This window comes from Zonotrichia albicollis, chromosome 11 (genome assembly GCF_047830755.1).
Source record: "Zonotrichia albicollis isolate bZonAlb1 chromosome 11, bZonAlb1.hap1, whole genome shotgun sequence".
Classification (NCBI taxonomy): domain Eukaryota; kingdom Metazoa; phylum Chordata; class Aves; order Passeriformes; family Passerellidae; genus Zonotrichia; species Zonotrichia albicollis.
In genome coordinates this window covers 6371887-6399881 of record NC_133829.1, presented here as the reverse complement: position 1 = coordinate 6399881, position 27995 = coordinate 6371887, and the positions used below count along the sequence as shown (strand labels likewise).

Sequence of the window (27995 nt, the reverse complement as noted above, 5' to 3'; positions counted from 1 at the left end):
ATTTTCAACCTGCCCTCATGTCATACAGAGCTGCAGAGTTCTGAGCAGAGGAAAACTCAGAACTCCTGGTCAGTATTTTCACTTGTTGGCTCTTGCTGTTTCCAGGCTGGGGGTTCAGTATGGGAACCAAGTACCACTTCCACAGCTGGAGAGTCTTTGTGCTGGTGTGTGCCCTGCCCTGCATCGCCTCCCTGGTGGCACTGAAATTCATGCCTGAAAGCCCACGGTTTTTGCTGGAGGTAAGGTGATTCATCTCTGATACCTGCAGAGGATGGCAGGTCCCTAATGTGCCACTGTCTGTCTGTCTTTGTCCCATCAAACACACAGAGCACAAGCTCAGAGGCAAAGCCACTCCTGTGTGTCTACACCAGCTCCACAGACTGCTTGAACCCCAAAGGTTGCAGACTGTGGGGTCAATCACTGATGATTAGTGTGTCACTGCCAGATAGGGTACAGAAGGAAGGTAGTGAGAGATGGGAATTTTATCAGTCCAACAAAGGCACTTTGAAAACATCTCGCAGAGTTTGGGCATGGAACTGCAGAATCCTGGTGGTAGAGCAAAGGGTAAAGCACATTTCACTGAGAAAAATACTTAAAGCTCAGAAATCTTAAGCAAGTTTCTGTATCTCCACAGATGGGAAATGTAGCAATACATAGTTCAAGCCTGCAAGTCTTTAGCAGAGTTGGGATGAGTCCAGTTCTCCTCATCCATCTCCTCTTCTATGTGTTTTTAAAGCTCTCTCCTGACCATTTTTCTGCCTCAGGCAGTTTTAGGACAATTCCTTTCTCCAGCACAGAGATGCTGCACTCTGTGAATACCAACCATGCCTTCAGCTCTTTGGGTTTCATGCAGCCCAGGCTGTCTGTGTGCTTCTCTACTATGCTGGACCTCTAGAATTGCTTTCTCTCTGTGCTTTGATAAATTACAGAGCTGGGAGCTTGAACACTTGCTTTCCTTCTCTTTGGTGTTTTCAGATTGGTAAACATGATGAAGCTTGGATGATTCTCAAGCAGGTCCATGACACCAACATGCGTGCCAAGGGCGAGCCAGAGAGGGTGTTTACGGTGAGTTGAGCAAAGCCATTGCTTAAGAAAAGCTGGACATACCCTCCTTAGAGCAGCACAGCACGACTTTATTTCTCCTCGGGACTCTTTCAATGTAATCTCTCCCCCAGCAACCAGAAAATGGATTCTGAGAAACATTTTGTGGGTTTAAACTTAGATGCCAGTCTGTTTTTCCAATAATTAGTCAAGTCTGTCAATTGCAGCAAGTACTCTTCATTCCTGGTGTTACTCTACATCCTTTAGACCAGTGATTTCTCAATTATGCAAGTGTTTAATTAGCTTGCTCTAAGAGACTAAAACAAAATAAGAGACATATTAGCCATGGGGGAGGCCTGAGTCACTCCTTTCTCCATTCTGGCTTCTAATCAAAGTCTGATTAAACTTAACGTACTTTCTAATGAGCTTTCCCAACTCCACCTGCCTCATATCCAGTCTTTAATCTCTCCAAGGGAAAGCGGGATGAGTGGCTATTACTCATTGGCCTGCTGCTTGTTGTGAAAAAGGTCACACCAGCAGAGTGGTTAACAGTAAAATCAGAGGAAAGGTTTATGCTGGGGTTAGCTGCAAATTACTATAATTCAGTGTTGAAATCCTGGTGAGCCAGCCAGGGAAGAACTTGATTTATTCTTTTAAAGATGAGAGCACAGATGCTTTTAAAGGATGGAAAGAAAAGGAGATACACTTGTGTGTGAAACATGTATTTTTGATCAAGAAGGAAAGCAAAGCTCCATGTTAAGAAGGGTTGTCAGGAGACTGTGCCCCTCGAGAGTGATCCTTCAAGGAAAATAAAATTTCCTATCTGAGCATGACAACTGCAAGCAGGTTCATGTAGGATCTTAATGAGCATGTGTTATTTTTAGGCTACCAACCATTTGAGTAATGCGAGCCCTGATAGCAAAGGTGAGAAGTGGTTTTCTTCAAATCCATCACCGGCTTTGCTGTAACGCCGAGCTGGGAAATGAATCTCAAATATAAATATATATGAATATATATATGTATCTCACAAAGTAGGGCACTATGAGAGTCTGAGGTGAGTAGGAGAATGAAGGAGCAGCTGTGCAGCCCCCATTAGCGCTGGTTACTCCATGCCACAGAGCCGTGACTGCAGTGGAGGAGCTGAGCCGAGATGTGCTGACACCCCTGGCACAGGAGGCTGATCACTGCTCCTGGTGTGGCACAAACTGCCAGGTTTGTGCTTTTCTGACAGGCCAGAAGCTGTCAGTTTGTGGTGAGTCAGCCTGAACGGGACAGCTCCCAGATCTGACATTTAATCACTGCCAGGAAGAGGAATGCGGAGACTCCAGAGCTGAGCCAAGGCGCTCGTTCACACTCAGAAATTTATTCAGCAGATTTTCGCCTCCTCCATGTGTTTACAAACAGTTCTGTTTTCCTTGAATATGTCCTTTAATCAAATTTACTAGGCAAATATTTTCTGGTATACATTTGTAAGTTTTCCTGAGCAGTCCAGTTCAGGTATTCAGCAGTGAAAATTCAGATTATTTTGGTGAAGCAAACTGGTTGCATTGTGTGGGCTCACTTGATGGCAGGATACATTTTCAGCTGCAAAGATTCCCATCTACACATTTATTTGTCATAGAAGTTCTGTCAGTGGTATTTAAAAGATGTTGAATGAGAAATGTTCCTGCTGGTTGTCTTAGAAGAACAAAATCCTGAGGACACAGTTTGAGTACAAGTGGCTGATCTTGGAGACAGTTTTTACTATACTTTCTGAGTCCTGATTTGTAGTGGGAATCTGAAGATAGAGAAATAAGGTAGTATACAGGTACATTAGCCAGCAAATGAAAGATTAAAGTAGACATGATGTGCTTAAAATATTTCATGGAAGAGGAGAGAGAGAGAGGATGAAGGGATAGATGAAAAGAAGGAAGCAAGGCTTATTTCTGTTAGTAGTCTCTTGCTGTAATTAAATCAATGAGCTCAATTGCTAATGCTAACTTTCAAGGAAAAAATAATAGGGAAACATTGCCCAGAAAACAGTGGAATTTAAATCCACCAAAGATCAATTCTAGAAATTGCAGTCTAATTTTTTTTCCTTTTTTTTTTCCTCCAGGTTTCCTATATCAAAACCCCAAAGCAAGTAGATGAATTTATTGAAATCCAGAGCTCAACAGGGACCTGGTACCAGCGGTGGCTGGTCAGAATCACGACTACTTTAAAACAGGTAAAGAGGAGAAAAAAACTTCACACAGTGCTCCAGTGCCTCTTTGCTACAGGTCATTGTACCTTGAAACCCTGACTCCCACCTCAGAAAATCTGGTTTTTGCAAAGAGTTGTAATCTGAGTGCATTTTCCATGCAGATGTGTGCAAGCTGCCATGCTGCCAGCCAGGCCCCAAAATTGATGCCCCTGTGAGCATCACTGCCTTCCAGCAGTGCAGAGCTTCCAGGAGCAGCCACAGCCCCAAGCACTTGGCTCTTCTCCTGGGCAGATAAATATTGATTCTCTCTCCCCAAGCCTTAAGTGGAATTACCACCTGCAGTGGAGGCAGAAAGTGCTTGCTCTTTGCTCCTGCTGAGACCAAGTTTCTAAGAATATTGTATTGTCTCCTGGGCTAATTTAACCTTTCACACCTGCTATGCTGCTCACCTAATGCCCATGTAGGACTGTGGAAAACCTTGCTAAAACTTCTAGTGTTGAAGGATGAGGTGGAAATAAAGGAAAGTTCTTCTAAATAGCAATGCAGATGTTATACTATTACTATAATTACATGTCAAGATAAGAGCTTGAGGAGTCGCATCCCCTCATGTTCTTGGCAGCATTTTCTGCAGTGAGTCAAGAGCCGAATTTGGTTTGCCTCCTGCTTGGCTTCATCCCTACCTGATTTCATCTTATACCTCGTAAAATGCCAGCTGTGTTTGGGCTTTTGCTCTTCAGAGAGCTTTTGATCTCAGTTTGAAAGCACTCCTGACACCATACATCTATTTGAAAAGATAAAGTTGTCAGAGGGTCTGAGAACAATCTCATATCCACGTTTGCTGATATAACCTGACAGAGACACTGCCTCATACCCAGCCCTGACCATGCACTCTAGCTCATTACAGAGGGCTCAGATCAAGTACTCTGGCACTGAGCTGAATAAGTGATTTTTTGTAAGCCATTTACTCGATAAATATAATTTTGAAAAAAACACTGAATATAAGCCACACATCTGACCTCCCTCTAATGAACCCATTTTTCTGACATTAGGTTTATAATGCACTCAGAAATTAAGCTGTCAAGTGTCTGCTGGGGTGTCCTGGCAGCTAATTCCTTCTTGTGGATTTGTAGGTCTGGGACAACGTGCTATACTGTTTAACAGCCCAGTACAGGATGAACACACTGATGCTGGCTGTGGTTTGGTTTACAATGGCCTTAAGGTAAGGAAGATATTTTATATTTTTCAGGAAACTAAAGCACCATTCAGAGTCTGAATAGTTATTTACACATGTTAATAAACTGTTACAAAATTAATCCTGGTCTTATTTTAAAGAGTCTTTGTGAACTAAGCCTTGCTCTCCTACAAATATTCATCAATCTGACTGCTTCATACGTAGTACAAGGTGCTCTGAACAAATCAGGACTTGAGAAGTGGTTGGTAGCCCAGTAATAGATTGACTTTCTCACCTTTAGATCTTTCATTTGATCTTGTCCACACTCACAAAAAAGACACAACCCTACCAGACTCTCAGCTGTTCCTTAGTCTAGATCAAAACTATTCAGGGGAATCTAAGTCTAAACTACAGGTAAATTTTGTCTAACTCGCTTGAACTACCCACTTACAGAAATCAGCCCAGTTTGTTTATTGTCTGCTATTTTAATGGGTAGCAAGATTAGCACATTTCTGTATTCCCCAGCCAAGGGGACCTGAAATGAATTGTCCTGCTTCAAGAGAAGGAGAATGGACCAATTTATTTCTGAGATCAACAGGGTGGTTAGAGTGTAGAAACACTTTGCTCAGTCCTGTGTCAGAACTGAGCAAGGATTTGTGTCAGACATGCCTTCACATTTGGAGTTTAACAAGTTTGTAAGCTGTGAAGTGGGTCTTTGGAAGAATCTTGTGTCCTGATGTGTCTCCCAATCCTGCTGCAGTTACTATGGCCTTATTGTCTGGTTCCCTGACATGATCCGCTATTTCCAAGACGAGGCGTATGATTCCCGGGTGAAGATCTTTGATGAGGAAGAAGTGTCCCATTTCACCTTCAATTTCACCCTGGAAAACCAGATCCATAGAAATGGGGAATACAGGAACGACAAGTAAGTGAACAGAATTTGCTTTGATGCATTCAAACTGAAATTATTTTCTAGAAAGCTCTTTCTTTCTTTTCCATTTTCCATCATCATGAATTTCTCTGTTGTTCTTTCGGACACTCAATCTAAATCTCTCAAGTCCCAGAGCAGGTTTTGACAGACAAAGAATTTTTTAATCCTTTTTTTCCACCTACTTTGCCTCTGTCACTGACTTCTGCAGAACCCAGGGGATGCCAGTGAGGAGTTCTACTTCCAGCAGCCCTGAGCTGGGATCAGGGCAGCAAGTGCCCACCTGGTTGTGCTGGGCAGCCTTGCATGCAGAGGTGACTTCTTTTTCCTTAGCCCACACTGACATCTACTGGGCTTGGGCAGACACTGGTAATGAAATTGCTGCTGGATTTCCAAAATAAAAAGCTATTTCTTCTTGAAGTCCTCTATATGAATTACCCCAGTCTCCATCCTGCTGCCCATTAGTGCAAGCTGGGCTATGGCCATGATGGGGTGCTTCTCCCACTGCAGTCACTGTCTCCCTACAGATGAGTCACCTTCTGTTTTAGTGTTTTGAAGTCAGTGGATTTGCTCCAGCAGAACATCATTGCTTTCCTTCCCTTTGTCCTCCTATTTGGGCCGGCCTTGTTTTTTCTTCTGCATCCAGCCTGCACCCCAATCACTCTATGTTCCACAGCAGTGTAAAGCCTGGTCATTCCATTACTACTATTCAAAATCCCAATAAAAAGGAAAAATATCCCTCTGTAATTTCTGGGATCTCATTGCCCCAGGTAGACCTAACAGGATGCTGCTCCAGCTGCCATGCTGGAGGCAGCCCCTCCCTATATTCAATGTTACACAAAACTCACAAAGATTGTTTTAATCTTCACTGCTGAAATCACATCCTATTGCCCAGCCAGGTTGTTCTAATCCCCTCAGAAACCATTTCCTTGCTATATATTTTATATATTTGATGAGGGACCCCAACATGTGTCCTCATGTCCTTCCATACACCTTCCCTGCAGCAAGGAGCTGAGCTTGATGATGCAAATCTAGCCTTACCATTCCTGTCCCACAAAAGAAAGTGGTTAGAAGTGGATGTTGGTCAAATTTAGGGACTGGGGACATTTTCTTATGCCTACAGGAGGTGCTGAATTTTCACTAACCTCACTGAGAATTAAGGATACTCAACACTGGCTGGTTGAAGACATAAAACTGATGTAAATCACTATTCTCCCACCTTGGCCCTCTCCATTTCAAATACTCAAAACCTCATCAAGCTAAATTACAGTAATACCCAGAAATTATCTCAGAATGGTTTACAGCTGTGTTTGCTCTGCAGCCCTTGGCTGTTAGCTAAAACTCCGTGCATCACCAGGCCATTGCTTTCTGAGTCTTCTAAAGTTGGGTGTTTCAAAAGCAAACTGCAGGAGGGAAAATGGGTTTTAACAGCCTTTAGGAGTAAATACATTACAAGGAGTAAATACATCACTGAGAAAATGCAGAACAGCTTAAGTTTTGCTGTAACCTGTGAGACCCTCTACATGGAGCAAAACACTTGAATAACCTTCTTGTGGTATTTTGTGCATTAATAATTTCTGTTAGTAGGCTCAGTCAAGAAGCCCTGCAGTGCCCATTTAAAGGTGTAAACAACCATCATGTTATGCTGTGTTAAAAGTGCTCAATTCAATTAAGCTGCAGAGTCTATGTTAGAAGGCTTTTTTTTCATTTGGTGACAGTCATGGCCTCTTTAACTGGAGCAATAATGCTTGTTCTTAATAGCTCCTTACATCTCCTAAACATGTCTGTGCATTACCTAATACATCTTCTCAGTGTTCTTGCAAAATCTCACAGGTAAATCAATATTGTGTCATCCTTCAGGCAGCCAGGTCAGACATGTCACACTTCCCATCAGAGGAGAAATCAATCACCTGACACAGTTTATTATTTTTAGTGAAATCTGTTTTCATTACATGGTAAGTAATAAACCTCAAACAGAGATGGTTACAAGCAGAACTCAGATTATCTCCCCACTCTCTCCAGAATCCCTGCTGCATTTTCACTTAAAAAATCACTTTGAGTTTAAACAACTGTCAGAAACCTTTCACCAAATGGCTCAATAGGCTCCTGATAATGTCTGCTTTTATTTATGATGGAGGAAGGGGGAGACTAAGGAAGGCAGCAAGGTCAGCTCATGAAGGAAATGCCCTGCATTGAGTCAAATTCCGTCATCTTCAGACAGATTAGGACTGAACACAAGAGGATTTGTGTCCCCTCAGCTTTAGAAGCACATTTTCTCAGATATGATTATTGTGAGGAATATAAAAACTGCACAAATCCTATAAGATCCATGTCTCTTCTAAAAAAATACTCTTCAGACCCTTCCCTCCTAATAAAACACAGAAGCAACACCTTTTCTGTAAACAAACTAGAAATTAGAATTAGTGCTCTGTCTCTTGAAATAGCCATTACACACTATACAGTGTAGAAAATATCTTAAAGCACAGAGTGAGGTTCTGTTTCCTGCCCCACAGATTTATTGGCATGAAATTCAAGGAGGTGAGATTTGAGGATTCATTATTTGAGGATTGCTACTTTGAAGATGTGAGATCCACTGAGACCTTCTTTGAAAACTGCACCATCATCTCTACTGTCTTTTATAACACCGGTAATGGGATTCCTGCTGTGGTGTCATCTCTGTAACTGGGAACTTTTTTTATCATGAAACTATTTTATTAGAACTATTTTATCTGCTTTCTGGGAGAAAGGATGGTGGGGATCTGTGTGTTGGAGTGTGTGCTGGGTAATGAGAGTGATGCTGGAGGAAAAGAGTGTGATGCATTTGGAAGGAGACCTCAGATGGCTCCATCAGAGATTTTGATCCCATGGCTTCTGGCGTCTCTGGGTGTATGGGAAATGCCAAATTCTGTACTCAGGCCCTGACAGGTTAAAGGAATGGCAAAATTCTCAGCACTTTACAGCTCTACTCAGTAAAACTGGCTTAAAATATAAATTCAAGCCACCAGCAGTTGAAGATCATCAGCAGTAAAGTAAGTCACTAATTTATATCAAAAGTCACTAATAAAATTCGCTTTAAAAAGTCATTAATTTATTAAAAAAAAAAAAAAGCTCTTAACTTCTAATCTAATAAAGAACAAATGATAATGCTATGAGAACCAAAGCCTGCATTGCCCTGTCCTTGTGGCATGGGAATACTGGTTCAGTATACTGAGTGTACTCCACAGATAAAAGGAGTGTATGAGTTTGCATCTGCCAGGAGCCAAAGGCTCAGCTAAAGTTTGCCCCTCCAATAAATTTCCACTGAAATAAATACTCCCTGGCCATTGCCAATGGATGAGAAACCTTTTGGGTCTTTGTTTTGGTCCTTGCTGTTGTATGAGGAGAGTTCAGCCAAGCAGGGTCAAGCTTTGCCTCTTTCCCTCCCAGATCTCTACGAACACAAATTCATCAACTGCAGGCTCATCAACAGCACCTTCATGAAGGAGAAGGAAGGCTGCCACATCGACTTTGAGGAGGACAATGATTTCCTCATCTACCTGGTCAGCTTCCTGGGCAGCCTGTCCGTGCTGCCGGGCAACATCATCTCTGCTCTGCTCATGGACAAAATTGGGAGGATAAAGATGATTGGTGAGTGGGGATGGCGGTGATGGGGCAGGACAGGGTGGAGCTCAGCCCTGCAAACAGCCCTGCTCAGTGTGAATTTGTCATCCCCAAAACGAAAGGAGCAGAAGGATAAAGACTAGAGGGTCAGGCAGGTGATCTGTGCCAGTAAGTGACCTACTCCCCACCTCCTCACCCTGCTTTTCTGTGTGTCAGTAACATTTTTTTAAAATTTATTTTGCCTTTTGTGTCAAATCCAGCGTGTTTTTGCAGTGTTCAGCAAATCAGGGTCAGAGCTAAAAAAGGAGCTCTTGGTCCAGTTGGGTTGCTGCTGAAGTCCAAAGCCTCTGTATAAATGAATGAATATTTTGCTTGTAGCAATGAATATTCACAAAGGTTATTTGATGTGGCAGCTTGACAGCCTAGGAGTTCCCCCTTTTGGTTTTTTATCTGATTTTCACATGATTGCACAAGCAGCTTCAGAGACCATATGGTAAATTAACTGGCCATGTCACAGCCAAGAAAGGAGCCACCCTTTAGCATCATGGGAATAAGTTATCAAGTTATCACGTTATCACCTTATCAGCTTTATGAATACTTTGGGAATTGCTGATGTTGCAGCCTCCAGGGTTCAGACCTTGCTCCCATCCCATGATATGGGAATCATGCCCTGAGGGACAGCCAAAGGAAGGTAATAAAATCGGGGATGTGGCTCAGGGGTAAGGGATGAATCACTCTCTTGAGCTGCTGTCTCTCCTCTGAGAACACAGGGAAGGTTTAGCTCAGCCTCACCTGCAGACAGGTTAAAGTAGAGCAAGATTACTGTCTCAGGTGTTTACACTGAGGGAAAATGAGCATTCATGTGGTGAATTTGAAAAAGACCCAAACAAACCAGAGGCCTGTGAGAAATAAATTAGAGGAAGCTGAAAGAGAATCAGATTGTCCATCCTGCAAACATGTCAGCATTTCAGCATTTTCATCTGGAATTGAGATGACAGCTGGAGCCCTAAATGCTTATTTCTCCTGCAAAAAGATGAGAACAGGACAAAAATTAGTAATGACATGCTGAAACGCTTCACTATGGAATTTCCAATTGAAAGAGCCTTCTGGCATCCCACCTGTATCACTCTGTGGAACATATTATTTCTGGTCAGCTTAACAGGAAAACTGAATTTCTCCTTTGTGTTATGTGCTTTTCTGGGGCTTCAATTCATTTTTATCACTTTCTGCCAAACTTTATCTTGTGCAAAACAGCAGATCTTTTAGTGCCTTGACCAGTGCTGGGCTGGGCTTTTGCAGCAGGAGGAATATCCACAGCACACTGTGGGGATGTAGTCTGGCCTTGTACCATGGAGGAGAAGGGGACAAGGAGTCCTGCACAGCAGCTTTTCATAGGCAGGCCACTGCAGTGGCAAGATACAATACAATGTCCAAGTTGAAGCATTTTAGTTACACTTCAACATCCAAATTATTTTGGATGATGTGCTAAATTGACTCCAAAACCACCAAACAGAGAAAATTGTTTGCTTTCCTGGTAATAAATGGAGATATTTCAGTGATAACAGAACATTCTGATGAAAAATAGTTTGATTTTTCCCAAATTTTATCTTTCAGTTGAAAATTCTCAATGGGGTAGAAAGCAGTGATGTAGCTATTAATAATTCTGAATCTGAACTGTGCCTAACTGAGCATGAATGCTCTCACTTTCTCCCTCGGTGATGTTCATAAAATTATGGCTCCTGTGCAAATGTGCCATGAAATCTAATGATGTTCTTATAATTAAAAGAGACCTCAAGTGCTTCATACAAGTGACTGTAAATTATCCTAATTGGGACTAGAAATGTGTCAAGTGATACGATATGAAACGCACAAGCTTATCACTAGAAACTCAAGTTGAAAAACCTTCACAATGATGCTTCCTCCTCATTGACTTTCATGTTTACTTGCCTCTGCTCTCCCTGGGTCCATCTGGAAGTCTGAGATGCTGGAAGCCTGCCTGGAATTGCCTGTCTTCCCAGTCTTTGTAGAGCAGGACTATCAGCAAGATCAGGTGGACTTTGAGAACATTTCCAGGCTGGCTTCCAGCATCAGAGAATGACAGATAGGCAGCATCAAGGTGTTTTTGGATCCTCAGAGATTTAATAGTTATTGGGATGAAATGCCATCACTTGAAATTTATCTTTAACAAATGTATTTATTCAGCTGTTGTCGCTATAGGACACCAAACAACACGAGCACACACACTGCTGTTCTCAGGGTGAAGAAAAGGGAAGTTTATTTTCTGACTCTAACATTTATAATTTTCAAGCAGTGACAGTGGATTGGAGGGTGAAAGTGCCACCTCTCCAATGACACTGGAACAACCAACAGTCTATCAAATTTCTCTTTTTCTATAAAAGAACGCAAAACAATGAGCTATTTGCAGAAAGTGCACGAGAAAGTTTGCTACAAGGATGCGAACGTCAGAAGGCTTAGAAAATCTTAAAAAATGGTGACAGTGCCACCTCTCCAATGACACTGGACAAACCAACAGTCTATCAGATTAGAGAAGAATAAAAGAATGTGAAGCAATAAGCTATTTACAGAAAGTGTGCGAGAAAGTTTGCTACAAGGACACAAACCACATAAGGCTTAGAAAATCTTAAAAATTCAGGGCGACAAGAGTCAGGGGAAGAGTACAATCGGGCAAGAAGCTGTACCAGTGTTTTTCTGTTGGTTCCCCCTGCAGGCGGCTCGATGCTGATCTCTGCCGTGTGCTGCTTCTTCCTGTTCTTCGGGAACAGCGAGTCGGCGATGATCGGCTGGCAGTGCCTCTTCTGTGGGGCCAGCATCGCCGCCTGGAACGCCCTGGATGTCATCACCGTGGAGCTCTACCCCACCGACAAAAGGTGCTCAGAACATTTCTCCTCAAATCCCCACCCTCTGCCTAGTCCTCTTGGTTCCCAGCGAAGAAAGCTGTGTATTTTTATTTATTTTACTTTCACCAGTCCTTCAGGGCTGTGTAGTCCGGGGTCAGAACAGAACTACTCCGCAAGCATAGTTCTGCATGCATGGCAGGTTGAACACAGGGATCACATGGACATATGGAAATTATCAGGTGATAAATCGAAGAATCAGAGAATCATGATATCACAGAATGATTTGGGTTGGAAGGGACCCTAAAGATCAACTAGTTGTAAAATGAAAGAAGTACTCTGTCATTTCCACGGATGTGCATGGAGATCTGGCCTTTCACACTGCATCCCCATCCTCTCATCATGGCCCATCACTGGAGCAGCCCTCCCATCCAAAACCTGGAGAAAACCATGTAGACAGAGTGATTTGGGACATGGGGAAGATCAAGAGACTTTGGGACAGTGTCCTCTGGATTAAATCTTTCCTCATATTATTATAAGCCCCTTTTTGCCTTTTTCAGACTCTTGGGGCAAGCCAGAAATGAAGGAGAGGGACTGTACATTAAAAGAAGTGGACTTTTAGCTGCTGGGTGAAACAGAATTTAGAGGAAAGCTATGGTCTCTGGTGACAATCCAGTCCGGACAGCCCTTGGAAGGGCTTTGAGGAGATCTAGTGCAGATTTTGTCCTCCTGTCTTTGGAGAGGGCAAATGCTGACAGAGTGGGCCATTCTAGAGCTAGGGAGAAGGTAGAATGAAAAGGAGAAATGAGTGCACACAGACATTCTTCCCATTCACACAGACACACAAAACAGCTGCATCTATTTATCTACTGATTTATGCCACTCAGTTTTGCTTGCTAGAAGCATAGCCTGGGAAGCATAAGAGCATTCACAAAAATACCCATCCAAACCTTCTGTAGCTGTGCCAGAACCTGCCTCCCAACCATTGCTTTCTGCTTTTCCTCCCCACAGGGCAACAGCCTTTGGCATCCTCAACGGGCTTTGCAAGTTTGGTGCCATCCTGGGGAACTCCATCTTCTCCTCCTTCGTAGGGATAACCAAGGTGGTTCCCATCCTCCTGGCCTCCTCCGCCCTGGTTGGGGGTGGCCTGCTGGCTCTGCGCCTGCCAGAGACTCGAGAGCAGGTCCTGATGTGAGCAGCAGAGGCCATGGGGGCTTGTGGGGGGTGGGGGCAGATGTAGGAGAAGAACAAAAAAGAGCCATGTCTGGAAAACCCAAAACGTTCATTCTGTGCTGTTCCGTCGGCACCTCAAAGCAAGGGGAAGAACAAAGAACAACCCGCAGGGATTTAAACAAAACCATCGTTCCTGACCTTATTACAGCCACGACTGGTGCATGCAGCCCCCACACACCCCTTGCAGAGCTTGGGAGCCCCCCCTGTCCCTGTCCATCCCCCTGCAAGGACACCAGAGGCAGACAGCAGCTCCGTGCCCACGTGGAGGACAGGCAGGAGGACAGACAGGAGGACAGACCCGACCCTCCTGCCCTGCCCAGCTGGAAACCCAGCCCTGCCCAGCCATCCAGATGTGCTCAGGCACACAGAGCATCCAGGGAGGGCAGGTAACACACCTGCTCCAGGTGAGCTCCAGCCATAGGGCTAACAGTGGCAGATGTGGCCACTGGCCCCAGCTGTTTTGATTTTGGGATTACCACTCCACCCTGGAAGAGTGAGAGTCCTGATTCATCGAGGATGTGAGGGTGGGTGCTCAGCTGTCTCAGAAGACTCAGAGCTTCAAAGCTCTTTACTGTCTCCACTTGGGCACAGGGAATTACTAGACACTTTCTTGCTGTGGAAGAGAAATATATAAACAATTATATATATATACATATATGTGTGTATTTACACCTACTTGCAAACTTACATACACCCATTGAAGTGATCAGCTATTAAAATTTAGGATTTCTAATTTCTGCACCCTTTAGAGGATTTTAAGAGTGGCACCAAAACCAAATCCCAGTAATTCAAGTTTATCAGGAGTCATGACCAACTCAGTGACACTTTGCTCTTTACATCAAGATACCAAATATTTAAATGTCTTAGTGGCTGGGAATATATATTTCTATAATGATTAAGAGGGTTTTTTCCTTACAGCTTTCACAGAGGAGAAATTGATATGATATTGGAGCATTCCACAAACCAAATGTGTACATATTATCCAGTGTAAATAGGGGATTTTTGCCTAATACCTAGAGAATGGTAACTGTGAATTTACCAGCATTTTAGCCATATTATTTGAAGAATATGATGCTTGATTTTCTAATATACTTGGGTCTCATTGAAACACTGTAAGCACAGTTACTTAAAGCCATTTAACTTGTTACACAGGGAATGCACACAGCAAGCTTTCACTGTACAGAACATTAAATTCCCCATTAAGTGGCACAGTTTAGCTTGATATCCTGTGGAGAACATTTCTGAAATTTGTCTGCCCTTTTTATCATACCACTTAAGTTCTGTTGCACCTAGAGGCAAAGTGAGTTGTGTATTTTGGGGTGTGTTTTCCTGGGAAACCAGAAGGAAAAGCACCCTGCTCAATAACTCACCAGTGCTCACAATGGATGAGATAACACTAATTATACCCTTTGCAACAAGCTCAGCAACAGAGCAGAATTGATCTGAAACCAACACATAGTGCAGCTAATTTGTCAAACCAAGATATTCTGTGACATAAAAAAGTTCTTTTGTACTTTTGCTGGTGATCTCATTTACCTTTTGTTGGATCTTTGTCGGGTTTTGTTTGTTTTCATTTTTTTTGGTGAATTTTTTTTTTTTAAAGAAAACCAAGCAAGGCTAGGCTGAGATCCTGCAGGAGTGATGTCTCACAGCCCTGCCTTTGGCTGCACAGGCACAGCCCCTTGCACTTAGCCCAGGCTGCAGCTGTGGGACTCAGTGTGGTGCTGCTGAAGGACACAGCAGGGTCAGATCACAAGCAGCAAATCCTTGCCAATGAGGCAAAAGCCTCTAATGAGCATCACTTTTATCATTGTGTCAATCAGGAATAAACACTCGTGGATCAGCTAGGCTACAATGGGCTGTTTTTGAGAGTTTTGACCTTTATTCTGAGGTTTATGAAATTGATGAAATCACAAGCTGCTATAACAACTGAGCTTATTATGCATCATTTCTTCATTTTAAGGGTAGATTAGGCTTTTTTAAATTATTATTTATTCTATTTGTCTTCAAAACAGCAACGTTCCTTCTCTAAGGTAGGAGTGAATGTAATTATGTCCTTTGGCAGCAGTTCACAGCTTCTGTTCAGAATCACAGTCTAGAATGTGGGTATTTTCTCTAAGAATATCTGGTCCTTTTGCATGATGAGAAACAGTTTAAATATGTATTTTAACACAAAAGGTCACCATGACCTTTAGGTTTCATCCATTTTGTTGGGCTGTGCTTGCCAATTGTCACATTGCAACTGGACAGAGGGGGAGAAATTTTGTTTCATTTTCTGGATTATTCATTTGTGCAGCTCTGAGGAACTAGAACCTATTTGCCTAAATATTTACTTTGCATAACATTCCTATTTACATGTCACCCAAAGCTCACAGCAAACCTGTTTGTGTTCTCCATTGACATTTTGCAGTGACATTAATGACATCGTTTATTTTGCAAAACTTCCCTGTTAATTTCCAGAGAAGGAAGAAACTGAAATCATGAGGAGATAGAAATGGCAAGGTAATATTAGGAAATATTATCCAATATTAGAAACCCTTCTTCCTTACAAAATGGCTCTTTCACAGGCTGCTAAACCTTACCCCACAGACCAGCTGGGATGAGGCAAAGAGTAATGGGATCTCATTATCAGTGTCACCTGGAAATTCTTTGCACCCTAAAATCCATGGGTCAGTCACTTGAGGGCTAAAGGAATATTGGATGTGTTGGGACAAGGCTCCTACCCCTGGACTGACCAGGGAGTTTGTGACCAACAGGAGAGAGCAAACACACAGAGATAAAGGATTGTTGTCCTCAGATAAAGGACAACAGTGAGCAGAGAGGAAGAAAGGAAAAGCTGAGGAGAGCTCCCATCACCCAGCTCAGACACACAGGTTTGGACTGAATGGATTGCCATTATTCTCAGCTGAAAAGCAGAGGGAATGTGTGGGACCCTGGAGATGGCTTGTCCTGGACAGTCCTGCTTCTTCAGGGACAGAGAGATCCAGGGCAGCAGCTCCAGCTCAGGCATTGCATTTGTGACACCTGGGCTGGCATCTCCCACCCAGTTCAGTGGGGACAGGCTTAGCCAATATTCCCAATGTGCTTATTTGCTGTCCTTGCCATGGTGTAAATCAGTGTAGGTGTCACACTGCTCTCTCCAGAGCATAACAGCAGCTGGGTGCAGCCTCCTCTTCACTGGCTGGGGTTTGTTTTGGGCTCAGTTTCAAGCCTTGGCCACCTGCTAGGCTTAGCCTCAGTCACAGATCCTTGAGCCTCAGGCAAGGGAAGATTTCTCCTCAGGCACCTCCTCTGATGACTCAGCTTAATTTCTGCTGTAAAATCAGCATTGTTCCTGCTGTTCAAGGGCAAACACATCTCCTCCCTCAGTTCCCCTGCCCAGATCTGCCACAGTGACTGTCTCTGCCTGGGATACACTGGACCATCCACAGAAAAACCTGCTGACCACAGCTCCCCTGATGGTCTCTGCACAGCACCATCTCCATGGATTTGTGAACTTCACTGCAGCAGGGACACAGAGCAAGGACCAAGGCAGGGGACTTGCCTTAAATCCCAAAGACCTCTTCTAGAGGACAGCTGGATCTCCTCATGCAGTGTGGCACAGCAGGACAGCCACTTAGCCAGGGACACTGTGGCATGGGGAAGGTGAATTTAGCGAGCCCAAACTGGCCTGATGTGGCTTTGTGATTCCATCTGTACAGCACTGGACTGTGAGGGGTCCATTGCTGAATTTCTGAGCATGCAGACACATTTATAGGAACACCAAGCACTGTTGATACTATTATTAAAGACCAGTGGTATTACAATAAGAGTTCTGCCTGCTTGTGTTCCCTGTTGATTTAGCAGGTTGTGGTATTGTGATTTATTTACTCCAGCTGTGCAGGACAGCTCCTGTTGCTGCCTTTGGCTCTGCTACATCCCAGAGGTGGTGGCTGCAGTGCTGGGTGGGGTGAGCCCCTCCTTGCCCATATCAACATCACTCTTTGAAATTCCTTGAAATGCTGTGGGACTTACAAAAGGTGGTGTATGGGATCTTTTGGACTATGAAGGGGGTCAGTCTTGGAAAACCCACATCCAGTGCCAGAGGTTCTGCACACTGGGAAGGGCTCAGGCATCCTGATGTCCTTCAGTGATGCTGGAGAGGCACTGAGGGATGTTCCCCAAGCCTGGGAGTGGTCCAGCCCCAAGGCTGCCTTCACACAGGGGCACAGAGCAGGACTGCATGGAGCTGAGCATCAGCTCATCTGCATCCATCTGCAGATTCCAGGTCCCTTCCAGGTCCTGCTTTGAGACCTCCAACAGCAGAGTATACTCTGATGCTCTTAAGGAGTCCTTTTATATACCCTGCTCATGTCCTTTGACTTTCCAAAGGAGTCACAAAACCTGAGAGGATATTTTTAGGTTTATTTGTAGATTTGAGCCCTATGTATTTTATTTTGCATTAAGTTTCTCCCTCAGTTTCTCACCCTTATATTAGCAAATGCTGCTTTTAGGAAGATTCAAGCCTGGGAACTGTGAAGGAAACAAAATGAAATTAATTTCTTTGCTGTATGTGATGCTAGTGCTGTATAAATGTACACACACTGCAAGTTCCACTGTAAATAACACCTGGTGTCGTGCTTTAATGGAAAGTTTCATTTAGATGTTCTGTCACTCTGTGTGTGAAATAGCCAATTCCAGTCCCTTGGTTCCTTTTCTTCATTTTAAACCTTCTTTTTTTTTTTTATTTGATCTGTGTCTGGTCGTCACTGGAAATTGCAGCTGTTCCAATGGATTTTTTTTTGTTCTCTCTGTCACATTAAAAGGCTGGAAGAAAAAGAATGGCTCTTGTAGTGTTTGTGTTTAATGAACATTTTGAGCCTTTTCACAAGGGCTCTTCTGGGTAACTTTGTACCCTGACACTGTAGGGGCTTTCTTTGATGCTTGCTACTTGTTCATCCTCCTCCTTTCATACAATCCCAACTCAATTAAGTCTGCCTTCTATCACAATCCTTTCACACCATGCACTACCAAGCACAGGACACGAGAAAATCTTTACCCTGAGACATTTTCTGATAGGAGGAAGCACAAAATATCTTCAAATGCTGTGCAAGACCAAAAAGCCAAACTCTGCTTTGTGACAGGAATGCCTCCCCAAAGAAGACACAATGCCTTTGAGGCTTGGCACACCCTTTGACCACAGTAAATTCCGTTCTCAGATGCATTTCTGGAGATGTGAGCTCTTTCTTTCTATTTGCAGCTCTTTGTACACATCTAACTGTCCAGGCCATGCTTTCAGAGCAATGATACAGACAATGATACAGCAGCAACTGCACAGGAAAAGAGCTAATGGCACAAGCAGTGCATGCTGGCTGCCAGACTGTGGGGCTTATGCAAGAATTTCTTTATGTAAAACAATAAATGCAGTAATCTCACTTGTCCTAGGCCCGCTGAAGGGTTTTGATTTGAGTCAGCTCTGGCTTGATGTTAAGAAATTTAAATGCTGAAAAGTTGTTGGGTAAGTCAGGGATTCGTCCTCTCATCACATCCACTGCAACATGTTAAAGGTAATGTTAAAGTGAGAAATAAAGAGCCAGAGAGATTGGAAATGCAATAAAGAAACCATGAAGGTATTTTCATCATCAGAGGATGGAACCAGCATTTTCCTTCAGCTTGGGTTCAGCTGATGGGACCTGTCTGAGCTGGGGTTTCACTGGGTGGGTCAGAGCCAGCAGCAGAATGGGGTTGGTAAAGGCTGACATCAGGTGGGAATCAATAAGGGCTGGTTTCAGGTAGGAATCAGCCAGGACTGGATCAGGTGGGAACAGGTAAGGACTGGTCTCAGGTGGGAATCAGTAAGGACTGGTCTCAGGTGGGAACTTCCAGCTGTGAATTTTGCAATGCTCCTGTCCAACTGCAGAGTTCAGAGCTATGGAGTCAACCCCCCCTAAGCCCTTCTGTGTGTTCAGCCTGAAGGAAAACCTGCATCAGCAAACACCATCAGAAAGGATTTTCTACAAAGTGAGTTCTTAGTTAAAGGTCAGAGATTTGCACTGAAAGCCTTGCAGGTGTTTTTTGAGTTGTTCTTACTCCAGGCTAGTTGACATTCTGCATAAGGCTGAAGTCTCAGTAAGCAGAAAAATCCCATATTTGAATGTTCAGGGAGGGTTGCTGACAAAAACAGTGCAGAAAAACCCCTGACTAATTTTAAAGTAGGGCACAGGGAATTTAAAAAGAAGGATTACATGACATATCTGCCTGAGATCACATAGGATGTACTGGTTGGTAAGCAAACCTTTGCAAATCTGTGTTCCTGCTTTTCCACATTGATGTTCCTGCCCTGACCATCATCATGTGGATTTTCTGGCACAGATTCTTGTTGCTACTAATAAATGACCCAGATTCCCTGGATGTGCAGGTTCATCCAAGCTGTCACAGAAGGTTACCTGGTGGAGGAAGAAGGCTGGGGATGATGGCATTCCTAGCAGCCACAAAATAAATCATCACTCAGAAATAGGTCTGAGTGATGATTCTGAATGGTGAAGTGATTTCATATTAGAAATGTGATTTGAGTCAGGTTATGGTAAGATGGCAAATCAGTGCTCCTGTATCTCAGATCCTAATTTGAGGACTTTAAATATAGAGACCAAACTTGGCAATCTGAGTTCACATTTGTTGAAAAGATAAGGGAAGGGCAAAACTTGGCCAGATCCTTGTGGATGGGAAATGGAGTCCTTTTTTTTCCAGCTTGAGGCAGAAATTGCTGGAAACTGAGCAGCCTGCCAATGCACAAACCATGGAATGATTTTGGGTCTGATACTGAGTCTGTCCTCTTGGGACAAGTTTTTTTTTTTGTGAGCAGGTGATTATAAACCAGAAAAAAACCTATTAAAATATTTTTTTACCATTCTCAGTGAGCAAGGAGAATTAGCTGAAGAATTTTCAGCTACCATGGCCAATGCAAACAGTTAGGGGGCTTATATACTATTTTTAACATTTTAAGTGTACAGAGTTATTACTGCACTAATCCACATAGTAATATTTGAAAGTACTAAAAGACAGACTTAAATTTATTTTTTAGCACTTCTTTTTTCACCTACAAAAATATGTGTGCATATATACATATATTTGTATATATATGTGTATATATACAAATATATATTTGTATATATACATATATATTTGCATATGTGAATATATTTTATATATATTTATATATATATAATATATGTATATACACATATATTTTATATATATGTGTATATATAAAAATATATGTGCATACACATATATGCACAAGTATGCACTTATATGTAAAACTAAATTATTGCACTTGACCTTACTGATGATGCCCAAGGTTTTTGGGGGATTGAAACACCAGGAGATGGCAGCAGTTGCCCACGACATTGCCTGGTCTGTGCTCGCCAGTGACTGCTGGAGGCTGTGCCCAGGACCCCCATCAGACAGACAAGGTGCTGCCATCAGACACAGCTCACAGGGCTCTGACCCTCAGCGAATTCAGGGAAAAGGAGGCAACAAAAAAAAGCAGTGACTCAAAAGTTTAGGGAAAAAACAGCTCTGACTAATGCCAAAGCTCTTGGAACGCAAGTTGTGCAAAGCTGAAGCAAAGCAAATGTAATTATGGGGGAGAAAATAAGGATTTCTGCTTCAGTGGGCTGGTGCAATGGTTTTCAAGCTTTCTCAGCCTGCACATCCTGAGTGTTCTCCAGGGGAGATGTAGATTCTTTGTAGTAATGTGGAGACACTGCAGGTAGAGGAGAAAAGCTGGGGACTGGGCAGTGCTTTACCTGCAGGGCTGCAGCACTGGTGCTCCTGGGGCAGCCTGCTGAGATGCTGCAGGGATGGGCTTTGTGCACAAGGTCTCCAGCCCAGCTGATCATGACAAGGTGTCACCAACATTGTCTCCTAAGTTCCTCCTTCTCCAGAAGGCAGAATTTTCTGCACTTAAAATTTGGGCTATGAAAAGGAGAATTCTCACCACAGAGTGGTTTGGTGAACCCCTCCCACATCTCTGTGTGAGGAATGTAAGGCAGGGGACAACACAGGTATTTCTAAGCGCTTTGCTTATCACCTCAAAAAACAGCCTGAGGCCACAAACTCTTGATGCTTTCCCTATATGGATGACTCAGATCAGAATTCTGATCCTGCTGGGAATTAAGCAGCTAAAATCAACACTGCAGCTGTCCTGACCACATCTTCCACAACCCACCTGAGGCTTTGTGATCCTCTTAAGCAGGGCTTTGCCCCAGCCTTAAGAGCTCACTCCCACCACACCTGGATAGCTGGAAACAGCTGAGATCCACCATGGATTTTGTGTTGATGTTTTCCCTCTGAGAACCACAAGTTTAGAATTCCCTACAAAGTTTTTCCTTCTCTATAGAAAATAAGCAAAACAGCTACTCATTAAATACAAACAGAGTTAATAGCAAGGAAACCAAAGCCAGATCTCAAGTGGCTTCACTCCTTGCTTTTGTCACCCTGGCACAGCAAAGGGACACTGCAGGGAGTTTGTTACTTCCCAGGGCTGCAGCTTGTCCAGCAGTGGAGCCATGGGCAGCACAGGAGCAGGGTGCACTCCTGTCCTGGGGTTTCAGAAGAAGTTTATAAGGTTTCTCCAGAGGGAGCCCTTTCTTAGCCTTGAAATCATCTGCTTCAGAATGGAAAAAGAATATTGTGCTCAGGCCTTCAAAACACATCTCTGAATGATAAACTCAGCTCTTTCATCCTTTCTTATTTAGGATAAGAGCTTTGAAATCTTCCCAGGAACCCTGTTCTTTCCCTTAGACCCCTGAACAACAAACTGCTCTGAAGGAACCAGCCTCATACTGAGCCCTTAGGCCTATAAATATTTCAGAACAACTATTTACAGCCCTCTTTTGACCCTATCCAAAGAGGCCACAGAGAGTTCTGAGCAGCCCTGGCTTGGCACAGCTGTGGGACCCTGCTAAGTTACCCTGTCCCCTTTTGCATCCCACCTGGAAGAGGACAGGAACAGTGTCACCTTTGTGTTGGTCTCTGGGATAGATCTCTTGCTCTGTGTGGGATGACCCTGACTTTAGGGGCTTGAGAGACCTTCTCAGACAGATTTTCTGAGGTTTTGGGTTTGAGTGCCATTATTATCCCATGTCCTTGCTGACATTTATAGCTGGTATTGCAGAATGCCCTTCCTCCAGGTCACTTAAAGCAGCTTTTCCTTGTAAATGCTACACATTTGCTCCCAAATAACCATTTTCCCTGTCTCCTCAGGTCAAGGTTCAGTATAAAACTTGTGGGAAGAAAATCTTGTTAAAGAGAAAAAAAAGAAGTAACCCGGGGTGAAGGCCACATCAACCACAGAAGAGTTCAAGGCTGAAGTTAAGTGTATCCCTAAATCATGAACATGATTACTGCAACATTCCAGTGTCCACTGGAGATGAAATATTGCCTTGATAGACTTTAGAGACAGGATTTCATAAGAAATCTAGATGAAAACCTAGATGGGAAAATTAAGCAGGGGAATGTTAACCAATCCAACCAAACAAAATGCCCCAAATTCAAATCTAAACCATTTTACCATTTTCTGGCCATTATCTTGTGTTAAACAGGGGTACCTCCCACAGGAGTAGGTTGTTTAAAGCCCCATCCAGTCCTCTCCCAGTACCACACTGGTCAGGGTGCAAAGGACTCAGCCCAGATTTCTGCTGTTTGTGCAAGCCCCAGGCTCGTGGAGGGGTGGGTGGCAAGTTCTCTGAATGAAATTGGTGGTGGTGTGGCTCACTGGAAAGCTGACACTTCCTTCTCACTTCAGGAGGAGGAGACTTCCTGAACTAGATCTCTGAGGTGTCTCACAGCACAGCAAAATATGGGAAAATCACCTTCTGTCTCCTTTCTTTCTGGGTTTTCTTTTTTCTCTTCAGGTATGACTTCCCCAGGCACCCTCCCTTGCTTGATGCAGTTGGAATCTGGTGACATGATGCAAATTAAATGCTGATTTTTAAGCAAGATTATGTGTCACAGACATATTTTATGAAAAATCCTTTCGTTTGGATCTTTTCTTCTCAGAGGCTGAGAGGCCTCAGGAACAAAATGTGAACAATGATTATCTGCTGCTGTGGAATGCAACTGGTGCATCTTTGATTGGTCTCATGTTGTCATTTTTAATTAATGCCCAATCACAGTCCAGCTGTCTTGGACTCTAGTCAGTCACAAGATTTTATTATCGTTCTATTCTATTCTTAGCTAGCCTTCTGATGAAATCCTTTCTCTATTCTTTTAGTAAATTTTAATATATAATTTTCTTTTAATATAATATATACAATAAAACAATAAATCAGCCTTCTGAAACACAGAGTCAAGATTCTCATCTCTTCCCTTGTTGGGGTTGCCTGCAAATTCAACAATTATGGAAATCCAATGTGTTCAGCCACTGTAGTCCTGGGAATTCCCTTATCAGCGGCATAATCATTGGGAATGAGTTCCCCCAGTCTGTGAGATAATGGCAGGGGTGAGTGAGGGCTGAGCATTACTCAGCCAGGGCTTCCTCCTGCAGGACAAGGAATGTGGTGAAATATTTGTCCCACAGACATTTCCAGTGCAATGACCCTGCTCTCAATTGGCCTCTTGAATAACTGCACAAGGCATTAAACCAGTGTGGAGAACAATCTCCATCTTTCTGTTTGCACATAGGGATCCTGGTCTAGTTTGATGTCTGCCCTTGTGCTCATTAAGGAATAAAGCACTAAAATTTTCTGTCCTGAGCTGCTCAGTGGTCATAGCCCTGAGCTATTATTTCTTGTGTTCCCCTTTGACTCTGTAACAAGAATGTGATGTGTGGCATTACATTTATGAGTAAAGTCCTTGGATGGTGGCCTGATTAATATGGTTTCAAAATGGGACATGGGGGATAATGCTGCCTGTTTATGTCCTTGCTACCTTCTTACTACCAATCTTTGCAAGCACAACTCACAAGTGACTACTTTGTTTTCCTCTGGGCGTGATTTAGCTTTATTTATTGACATTGTTGTTATTACTTTTCATAAAAGAAATTATCAAGGTAACCTGCTTGGTGGACTTCCAAGCATTTGGTAATGACTTCTGCAAATCATGAAGAAAAATGTACCTTCAAAACTGAAGACATAAGCAAAAGCAGGGCAAGGGGATGATGAGCTTTAAAGAATAGATATCCTTTCAAGCCAAAGATTAATTCCAGATTGAAATTATCAGACAGTAAATAACACACCTGAGTCTTCATCAATAAGAAGCAAATTTACCCTGTTGCAAATATACTAATCACTAGCCTAGCAACTCACATTATTAGCTGAGAATAATTATTCTCTCCAAGGAAAGTATAGACCTTCAAAGGAGATAACATCTTAAATCACAGCGAATTTTAATTTAAATTCAAAGTGTAGGAATGCACACAATACCCCATCTCTCTCTTACCCATCCAGGATGGTGTCATTACAGTGTTTTAAAGACAGCCCCAATCACCGGCCTAAATACCTGCAGCCCAACACTTTGCAATTTCATTTTCCCCTTGTCAGACAGTGTAATTGATATTTGTACAGGAGGTTACAAAACAGAAATGTGAAGGTGATGGTAACGGTGCCATTGCTGTCTCTTGAACTGCTGAGAGGTGTGGAGGGCTGGGTGACAGTGAGGAGCTGGTGCCTTTTTCCCTGGGCACAAAACCATTCCCCTGGCCTAAGGTCCCTGCTTGGACTGGGATGGGTGTGAGGTCACTTGGCACAACGCCTTGTTTGGAAGCCAATTCCTGCAAAGAACCACGTTCATTGATTCCAGCAAGACCCCAGCTTGCTGCAGGACAGGGCTGGGGATGAGCAGAATCAGCCCCTGGGTTGTGGCAAGGGATGGATCTCTCCATGCATCTGCAGGGACAGATGGAGGGAGCTGAAATGTTCACTGGTGACTTTGCTGCCTGATTTTTGTGATTCATGTAGTCTTGAGGACTGACAGCTCCCACATACAGCCACATCCAGAGATGTGACCAGTTCTGATCCCCTTGTTCCCAACTCAAGGACAGGGTAATGGCATCTGTTTCATGGGCTTTTTGCTGAGAGTGACTTCACCAGGTGAATTACAGCGATTTTTCTGCCTGTGTGGGAGTTTGTTTTCTCCTCCAAATGCCTTGGGTTCAGTAAGAGCACTTCTTCTGTAGAAGATAGCTCAGAAGTGTCAAAGTATGATGAGGGCCAGGTAATTGCAAAACTTTTCTCTGAACAAGGCTCACAGACTCCTGTCTTTCCAGGTGCCACAGCAACCTTTTCCTTGGCCATCACAGCTATGTAAATGCCCAAATCTTCTCCACTGATTTCTAATTCTTTTCATGTTTTGCTTTCAACATTGTGCAACACAAAGCACAACAGAGCTGATGGGTTGGGCAGATGTAAATGCCCTGCAGAAGTAACCCTGAGTCTGAAACCTTTAAAAAGCAGGACCTTTGGGTTGAAATTGCTCATCAGGTAAACAAAAGAAAAGAAATCACCATCCCAACACACTTCATATGTGAATAATTTCTGGAGAGCATCTTCCGGGGTGATGGATAATTGTATCTGTGCCTCCTCCAAAGCAGCTCAAATCAGCCCAGTGACATTTGTCACAAGTGGAGGCAGTTATTAATAGGCTGCATACTTATAAAACTTCTTTACAATGCAAATTGCTTCTTACTGTCTTTATCCCAGCTTTGGGGATGTTTTATCCATGTATTCCTGACTTCTGACTCCTGAGTCGAATCTAAATATCCTTGAAGGGAAGAGGAGCCAAAGCCCAGTTGACTCCAAAGCTTTGGACAGCACCAGGAGTTCTGGAGATGTGTCCAGGGGGGATGGAGGACACTGGTCCAGCAGGAATAAAAGGCTGTGATGCTTCCCTTCCAAGTAAAAAGCCTACCAGAATAAATCCCAGAATACAGCCAATTTACTTGCTCACCACTGGAGCTGCTTGTACCCATCCACTTGGCAACACTGATTGAATAAGAAGTTTAATTTATTTGGATTTCAGAGATGCTTTGGCAAACACAGAGTGGGGATCACCCTGTCTCCTTTCCAGCATTACATGGAATGTGTATTTTTAGCGCTTGAGCTCAGAACTAATTTTTCAGGAATTTCACAGCTTAAGCCTCTCGTTTTGGAAAATAATCAGTGAAACATTAGGAAAGGCTGAAGGTAATGGGGATGGGGCCAGCTGTGAGGCCTTGCTGATGTCCCATGTTGATTGCTGTTTTTATCCTCAGTGTCAGGAAGAAAAACAGGAGCAAGAAAATACAATGCAACCTCCAAGCAGAATATGTAAATATAAATCATCATATAATAGTAGCAGTGACCCAGGGGCAAGCAGCTGCTGGAGAGGAGAGGCTTTCAGACTCTCAGATGAGATTTAAAATCAAAGTCCTGAGCTCTTCTTGTCAATAACGGATTAATGAAATGAACAGGCACAATGTGCATACTATGGGAAGATGTCAGAAAATTAAGTACTGAAATCCTGGCTGTATTTTTGTGTTACTGAGTTGCTCTAAGAACTGAATTCTTTCTTCTTTGAAAATGTGTCCCCATACTGAAAAAATGCCTATATATTTATACAAAGATGAACTTAGACTTACTGCAATGTGTATATTATATAAACAGATTCCAGTAGCTCTTGGGGTCAGATATGATTTAGAAATGCAGATTACTGTTATTATTAATAATTATGACCAAGACCAGCTGGGGTTTATAACTCAGGACATACTAGCCATGGCAGTCTATTACTAATGTATGTGTTCTGATCATTATCTTATAAAACAGCCAATCAAAGTGCTATACTGTGTATAGGAAATCATCCCCTCTGCACTGCTAAGTGAGCTAAACACATAGGTACCATTAGTCCTCCATTATATACTCTTCCAAGTACAATTAAGAGCAGACAGGGTCTAAAACTGGGGCCTGCTGTTTTTCCCCTGTGCATCATGTAGGTGGAGTTGGTTTATTACACCCATTTCAGTTCTTGTTTTTTAAAAAAAGAAAAAAAAAGCTAAATGGTCCCATTAAAACCTCATAGAGGAAATTTATTCATCCTACTGAAATATTTTTGGGCTCTTCCGAAACCAGTAATCAGCATCTGAAGACAGTCATCTGCCTTGCTAATGGACCACAGTTACATGTGTAATTGATTAATTAAGGAACGAAAATCACTGCTGAGACTAAGGGAGACATCCACAGCTTCAGCAGGCATCGAAGTGAAATAGCAGCTCCTCCTGGGCAAAGCAATGAGATTGTTTCAGGTATTTTTGTCCATTTTAAGCCACTCTATCTTCTCTGTACAGGTTGTTGTTTGGTATCCCAGAATTTTCTGTGGGGGTAAGAAACAGGGGAAAACAGGAAACACTCCAGCCCTCCTTTTCCAGCTGGCAGAAGGAGCAGAGTGTAGTTGGGTTGGAGCATGTGTGTGTTTATCCCCGTGCAGTCGCTCATTGCCTTTGTGTGCATGAGCAATCACGTACGTGGAAAAAGGCAGTGGAGGGAACTCAAACAAACCAGCTCTTTGGCAAGCTCTGGGTGAGCAGGGTGGCATCTGCTGCTCTTCACAAGCTGTGTTGTCATCATTTCCCTCCTGTGGAGGTTGTGCCTCCTGTCTCACCACTCATCTCACCAGTTTGGAGCTCCACCGATGCTTTGCAGCAAGGCTCTTTACAGGGTCCTGGCTGGGGAGAGGTTTCACACACAGGCAGAGCCAAATATAAACATCTCAGCAGATATTCAGAACAAGGGAAATGGTGCAGAGTCACCTCTGCTGAGCTCATGGTGAGTGTACTGCTAGGCAGAGGAGCTGTGCTCCAATGGAGCTCTTTCAAGGCATAAATTCCTCCAAGATCAGGAAAAAGTGGCACCTGAGGGGTTCTGCCTGCAGACAGCATGGTTGGTGCTGAGGTCTTGCTTCTTCCATTTAATACCTGACCTGAGAGATTCCTTGCACTTTGAAAGAACTTCTGGATGTTTCTGGTTGACATTA

At 43.3% G+C, this 27995-nt stretch overlaps 1 protein-coding gene across 3 annotated transcripts in view; it reads left to right on the top strand.

The window, feature by feature from the left end:
- SV2B (synaptic vesicle glycoprotein 2B) overlaps positions 1 to 14607 on the top strand; it is a 60452-nt gene extending 45845 nt beyond the window's left edge. For all 3 annotated transcript variants that reach the window (XM_005483453.4, XM_005483455.4, XM_005483454.4), the window contains exons 5-13: positions 106 to 239; positions 976 to 1065; positions 3137 to 3247; positions 4354 to 4442; positions 5155 to 5319; positions 7836 to 7969; positions 8749 to 8949; positions 11651 to 11810; positions 12789 to 14607. In XM_005483453.4, coding sequence (XP_005483510.2) covers positions 106 to 239; positions 976 to 1065; positions 3137 to 3247; positions 4354 to 4442; positions 5155 to 5319; positions 7836 to 7969; positions 8749 to 8949; positions 11651 to 11810; positions 12789 to 12972 — 1268 coding nt within the window. In that variant the 3' untranslated portion in view covers positions 12973 to 14607. The remainder of the gene's footprint in view (positions 1 to 105; positions 240 to 975; positions 1066 to 3136; positions 3248 to 4353; positions 4443 to 5154; positions 5320 to 7835; positions 7970 to 8748; positions 8950 to 11650; positions 11811 to 12788) is intronic.
- Positions 14608 to 27995: the final 13388 nt, after the last annotated feature.